Source organism: Microtus ochrogaster, unplaced genomic scaffold, assembly GCF_000317375.1.
Source record: "Microtus ochrogaster isolate Prairie Vole_2 unplaced genomic scaffold, MicOch1.0 UNK14, whole genome shotgun sequence".
Lineage (NCBI taxonomy): Eukaryota > Metazoa > Chordata > Mammalia > Rodentia > Cricetidae > Microtus > Microtus ochrogaster.
Genome location: NW_004949112.1, coordinates 1,427,801 through 1,434,179, shown reverse-complemented (window position 1 = coordinate 1,434,179; position 6,379 = coordinate 1,427,801). Strand labels below are relative to the sequence as shown.

General features: G+C 54.4%; 1 protein-coding gene across 2 annotated transcripts in view; it reads left to right on the top strand.

Moving 5' to 3' along the window:
* Positions 1 to 1,739: 1,739 nt before the first annotated feature.
* Positions 1,740 to 6,379, top strand: part of Lmtk3 (lemur tyrosine kinase 3) — a 19,866-nt gene continuing 15,226 nt past the window's right edge. The window contains exons 1-6 of one of the 2 annotated variants that reach the window (XM_005366773.3): positions 1,740 to 1,944; positions 3,576 to 3,688; positions 4,477 to 4,610; positions 4,837 to 4,987; positions 5,386 to 5,462; positions 5,898 to 6,016. In XM_005366773.3, the coding sequence (XP_005366830.2) occupies positions 1,904 to 1,944; positions 3,576 to 3,688; positions 4,477 to 4,610; positions 4,837 to 4,987; positions 5,386 to 5,462; positions 5,898 to 6,016 (635 nt within the window). In that variant the 5' untranslated portion in view covers positions 1,740 to 1,903. Of the gene's footprint in view, positions 1,945 to 3,351; positions 3,456 to 3,575; positions 3,689 to 4,476; positions 4,611 to 4,836; positions 4,988 to 5,385; positions 5,463 to 5,897; positions 6,017 to 6,379 lie in introns of those variants that run through there. The other variant, XM_013353677.2, reaches the window with a different exon arrangement.

Below are 6,379 nucleotides of genomic sequence, written 5' to 3'. Positions count from 1 at the left end.
CAACCACATGGTGGCTCACAACCATCTGTAATGAGATCTGGTGCCCTCTTCTGGCCTGCAGGCATACTTGCAGGCAGGACCGGCTCCAAACTACAGAGAAACCCTGTGGGGGAGGGGAATAAAGAAAGAAATCTGAGAGAAACAGAAACACAGAGAGACACACAGAGAGAGACAGAGACAGAGAGACAGAAACACAGAGAGACAGAGAGACAGAAACACAGAGAGACACACAGAGAGCGAGAGAGACAGAAACACAGAGAGACAGAGAGACAGAGAGACAAAGACAGAGAGTGAGAGAGAGAGGAAGAGAGAAAGTTGGGGACAGGGAGGAGGCTCAGCAAGCACAGCGCTGACTGTGCAAGTCTAGGACCCACACTCAGGTCTCAGCACCCACAGAAGTGCTGGGCACTGAGCGCACACCAGTAACTCACCACAGAGGGCAGAGCCTTGCTCATCAGCCCATCTGAAACAACGGATTCCAAGCTCAGTGATGGCCCCATCAGAGAAAATAAGGTGAGGATGATGGAGGAGAACCTGAAGTCAGTCTCTAGTCTCCATACTTGTCTGCACAGGTAAACACAGCTACACAAATGTGCACACACCCTACAACACACTGACCGCATCCTTCTATCAAAGTTTTATCATAAATTTGGGAACAAAATATGTCCTAAACACACAGTTGAGTAACCTGCAGGTGTGGTCTCAGCAATATCCAAACAGTCAGGGTATGGTATCAACAGTTCTGGTGCTCATGGCCCTAGGGTTTGGATCCCAAACCTATCCTCAAGAAACCCCCTGGCGCCAGGCAGTGGTGGCACTCTCCTGTAATCCCAGCACTCAGGAGGCAGAGGCAGACGGATCTCTGTGAGTTCGAGGCCAGCCTGGTCTACAAGAGCTAGTTCCAGGGCAGACTCCAAAGCTACAGAGAAACCCTGTCTTGAAAAACTAGTAATAACAACAACAACAACAACAATAATGTTCTCTAAAGTGAGCAGATTCTGCTGGCTCTACCTTACTCCTTTCCGTAATAATAAAAAACTGTTATGCGGCCGGGCGGTGGTGGCGCACGCCTTTAATCCCAGCACTTGAAAGGCAGAGGCAGGCGGATCTCTGTGAGTTCAAGACCAGCCTGGTCTACAAGAGCTAGTTCCAGGACAGGCTCCAAAACCACAGAGAAACCCTGTCTCAAAAAAACCAAACAAAAAAAACAAAAAAACAAAAAAACTGTTATGCATAACATTATTAATAACATTAAAGAATAATTTAAAAAGCGTTGCTCGCAGCCAGAGGATTGTTGCAAATCCGTGGTCATCCTGAGCTACAGAGTGAATTCTATGAGAGCTTGGGTAACAATGAGACTCTGTCTCAACAAAGCACATTCACACAAAATTTTGGTGGAGATTGAGAAGCTGGGCGTCACAGCCGGCCCTTTCCAGCAGCTCCTAGCTGAACTAATCACATTGATAGTTCTGTAATAAACATTTGTTGCGTGAACTTAAGAACAAACAGCAAGCTTCCCGACCTCATCATTGGAAGCAGATGCCGGACCTGACACCCTTATGCTAATCCCCGCAGGTGGCGCAACCTGATCCTCCCAGCTGGACCGAAAAGGACTGCATTTCCCAGAAGACTCTGCGCAGGCCTACAATTCCCCATAAGCCTCTCTTCCTTTAGGTTCTGGCTCTTCTGCCAGGGAGGGGGTTTTGCGTGTTCACTCCCCGTTCACCCCAGTCCCGCTTCCTGTACCTTGCTGCTGTATCTCCATCCCACGATATTCCTGTCTCAGTTTCTCCAGTGAACCCCTGTGAGGCCTCCCCTCTTCCCAGTGCCCCCGAGAGCAGCGCTGCGCGCGCAGCTCCCATCCAGCCTCACAGAGGGCACGAGTCCCAAGTATTCCTGGACCATGGAGACATCCTTGCCGAGGGCGGCAGTCTGCGCTTCTGGGTGTGTCTGCAGCTCTGTGTACCGCAGGTTGGGGTGGGATCCCGGGACTGCAGGCTGGCACGTGATGTGTGTGTATGTCTTGTCTGATGTGTCGGTGTCCCTGACGGCCAGTTTCCATACTTAGCTCTGTCAATTCCTTGTTGTGTACATGGGGCAAGTGACTGCCCCTCTCTGTGCCTCAGTTTCCTTACCTGTACATTACGCATGATAAAAGCACCAGTCTTTCTTGGGGGCTGTTGTGAGAACCAAAAGGTAATGCTCTAAACCTCGGGAAACGTCTGGCACAGAGTAAATCCTGCTAAGAATAAATATATGAAATAAACTACGCTTCTGCATCTTTTGTGCCCATGTGTGTTGGTGTATGTGACGTGAGGCTGCAGTGAGGTAGCAAGTCCTCGTAACCATGTCTAAAGAGTGTGTCCATCCGTGCTGTCTGTTTAGGTAGGTGGTGTGCCTTTGTGTGTATACTCTGGACTGTACTTTTGCACAGGGCATGTTTGTGTTCCTGGCCCTGTGTTTATGCTTTTGCATAAGCTGTGTGACTTTGCATGCATGAACTACTGTGTGTTCCTGTGTGTGTATGCGTTGTGTATTTGTCCCTGAGGGTGAGCAATGTGCATCCCCAGTGCCTGCATTCATGTATGTATTGCTTCTGTATGTTCATGTATGTGACTGACCAGCCTGTGTCTGTGTGCATGCAAGTGTCTTTGCGTGTATAAACTAGTGATGTCTATGTGCTCTTTGTTGATTTATGGAATATCAGTTTATGACAGCATGCCTCTTCATGTCCCAAAGGGTCTGTGTGGATCTTTGGGATACCTCCTTGTGTTTGGAGCTCTGTGGCTCTGGTGTGTGTGTGTGTGTGTGTGTGTGTGTGTGTGTGTGTGTGTGTCTGAGATTGATTCTGGGACATTCCTATGTGACTGGGTGAATCTGTACCAAACAGAGGCTGGACTGCCTATGCATTCTCAGTGTGGTCTGTCCCTGTGTCTTTGTGTGTGACGTTTCCACGTCTCCGTCTGCTGACGGCTGTCCACCTTTGTATGTGATGCGCTTGTGAAGGTTCCTGTGACATGTGTCAGTTGTGTGTGGGCTGCGTGGGTTTGATATTTGCATCTTAGCATGTAGCACACGTGTGGGCACCAGTGGTATGTCACAGTGGTGTCAGGGCCACGCACTGTGGACCCCGCCCCCAGCCCCCCCCAAGGGTCTGTTGGCCTCTGTCCCTCCTCCCCCTTTCTATTCTCCCCTCCCGCCTGGCAGCCAATGCAACCGGGAACCAGTTGTCATGACAACGCTCCGTCCTCCCTCCTCCCACCCTTCTTCTGACAGGCTCTCTGCTCCCCCAATCCCGGTTGTCCTCGGGGGCGGGGCCCTCGTTCTCTCCCCCCATCTTTCCCTCCCCCCCCCCACCCCAGCAACCCGGGCTCCCTAGCTCTTCTCCTCCGTCCGCCTCTCCATCCCTTCATCCGTCTGTCCTTTCGAGGAGGGGGAGGGGGGTACCTGAGCCAGTAAGCAGCCCCTCCCTCCTCCTGTTCTGCGTTTCCCGCCCCTCTCCTGGGCTGGGGGAGGCCAGGGTTGAGCGGGTCCCCATGGCTGGGGGCTGAGGGCCCGCCCCCCCTCCTCCCCAGCCGCCGATACCTCCACCTCCCTTCCATCCTGGACAAGATGCCTGCGCCCGGCGCCCTCATCCTCCTGGCGGCCGTCTCCGCCTCCGGCTGCCTGGCGTCCCCAGCGCACCCGGGTGAGTATGTCCAGCGGTTCGCGGCCGGCGCCCCACCCCCACCGGGCCATCCTGGCACCTGTGCGCAGTCCCTGGGGACGAGCGGGTCTGCAGGGCCAGGGAGACCAGCCAAGGTGGTTGGGGAGTGGGTTGCGGGCCGAGTGCATGCATGTGAGCGTGCATGTGAGATCATGTGCACGCGAGTGCACACGGGTGCGCGAGGATATGGAAGGCCGCGGCCTTTCGGAGAGAGAGACCCTATTTCTAAGGGGGACACAGCTCTGGCTTTGCAGAGTCCTCTCCCTCAGGGTTAAGGCTGTGGTTAGAGAAAAAGCCTGTGTTTCCAGTGTCTTTAAAATAAACATTTCTCAGTCACCTTTCAGGCATGGGATAAGCAGGGGGTTCATTCAGCTCCGGGCAAAAATCTTCGAGCAACCCGCAATTGGGAGGGGGGTCATGAAGCTATCAGTGGTAGCATATTATAAATTCTCAGAGCTTCCTTCAGGCCTCACTTTTGCTCATCACTGGAATGTATCTAAATACGGGTTAGGGGGTGCGTTTGGGGCGAGTGGTGGGGGGCAGTCCCAGCTTGGGAGGAAAAGCGGGACCCCACCCCCAACCACCTGGGAAGGCCTTAAACTACAACTCCCACAATACATTAGGCCACCCGTCCTCTCTGCCAAGGGGGGGTCTCTGGATGCTGAGCATCATGGGAATTGTAGTCCAAGACTGGCCCAGGATGGGAGGGGCATAGAATCCGGTAGTCAGTGTCTTGAATCCCAGACCCCAACCTAGCCTTGTGCCCACAGATGGATTCGCTCTGAGCCGAGCCCCTTTGGCTCCGCCCTACGCTGTAGTCCTCATTTCCTGCTCCGGTCTGCTAGCCTTCATCTTCCTCCTTCTTACTTGTCTGTGTTGCAAACGGGGTGATGTTCGTTTCAAGGTGAGGTGCCCTGGGACTAACTTGGGGAGAAAAACCCCAGCCAGAGAAGGGTCAGGAAGTCCCAGAGCACTCCCAAACCTGGGGACTTGGGATCCTCACACCAACGGATATGGGGCTGGGGATTTGAGGGATAAGTCTGTGAGCTGTGGGAAGGCAATTAGGGCAGGACATTGACATCTCAGCACCCCGCTCCTGGTGCTCCCGTTCTTTGCCTTTCGCACCCCAGGAGTTTGAGAACCCGGAAGGGGAGGACTGCTCTGGGGAGTACACACCCCCTGCGGAGGAGACCTCCTCCTCACAGTCGCTGCCTGATGTCTATATTCTGCCGCTGGCAGAGGTCTCACTACCAATGCCTGCCCCGCAACCTGCACACTCAGGTACTGCCCCTTCATCCCAGGATCCTGCGGTCCCAACACTGAGGGCTTCCTTTTGTGGCTCAGGGAGGGCAGAGGGCAGAGCCCTAGATTCATGGAAGTAATTTATAGGGAGGCCACACTCACCATCTTGCAGAAAACCATAGATCTGGAGAATCCTGCAGGATGGCCCTGGTGCCATCAGCCTAATCCTGTCTTAGAGCTAGGGTTGCCAAAGGGAAGGGCTGATTGGATTCTGAATCTTATGGGCAGCCAATGAGGAGGCTGGACCCTGCCATGGAATGTTGGGGACAGCCAATAAAAGGAGACTGCTGTCTACTCCTATCTCAGACCCCACCCACTGGTGGTGTGGGGTATCCTGGAAAGGAGAGCTCAGGGCATCCCCTCCCGCCCTTCCTCAGACATCAGCACTCCCCTGGGCCTGAGCCGCCAGCATCTCAGCTACCTGCAGGAGATTGGCAGCGGCTGGTTTGGGAAGGTGAGGGGCCTGGGTGGGAGGCAGAGGGTGGTATCCATACATCTCTGGCCTGTGCTCCTGTTCTGTGTCTACCCCCATTTGTCATCTGCTCTTGGCCTCCCCAGCCCCTCAGCCTGCCCCTCTCCCTCCACCCCTCACCCTCTCCCACCCATCTACCCCCACATCTGTCGGTCAGCGCCTCCCTCCTCACTCCATTGACCACTCCGCCTCGCCACCCGGCTCTCCACGCGTCCGTCAGTCTGTCCATCCTTCCATCCGTCCCCGCGTGCATCGGACTCTGGGCCTGTGAGTCTCTCACTCCGTGTCTGGTGGGGGACCGGGGAGGTGGGACATTAAGGGAAGGCCTGGAAGGTGGTTGGGAGTGTGGGGTGTATGGAGCTAGCCTGAGGGTGGGCTGGGCAGAGGTCAGCATTGATCGCAGCACTCCCTGACCAGGTGATCCTGGGGGAGGTTTTCTCAGACTACACGCCAGCTCAGGTGGTGGTGAAGGAGCTCCGGGCTAGCGCAGGGCCCTTGGAGCAGCGCAAGTTCATCTCAGAAGCTCAGCCCTATAGGTAAGTCCATGGACAGGGCTTCTAAAAACAAAATATCAGGTAGTGATATTTGGAAGTGGATGGAGCCCAGTTTGGTGCCAAACCTGGCTTCCGGTTTCAGATTTCTTCCTGACTATATGGCTCTGGTGCTGGGATTCTCCTCCTGGGATGTTGGGTCTTCCCTAGAAAGACCTGGAGACAGCATGGGGAGGGGTTCCCAGGTTGGAGGAGAGCCTGTCCACTCTGACCCTCAAGGTCTTCATCCAGGGAAGACCATACCCAAGCTATTACCACAGAGTGGGCCCCACCTCCCTTCCCCGCTGTGAGAAAGCCATGGGCAACCTGCCTAGGCTCCTCCATTCTTTTTTTTTTTTTTTTTTGTTT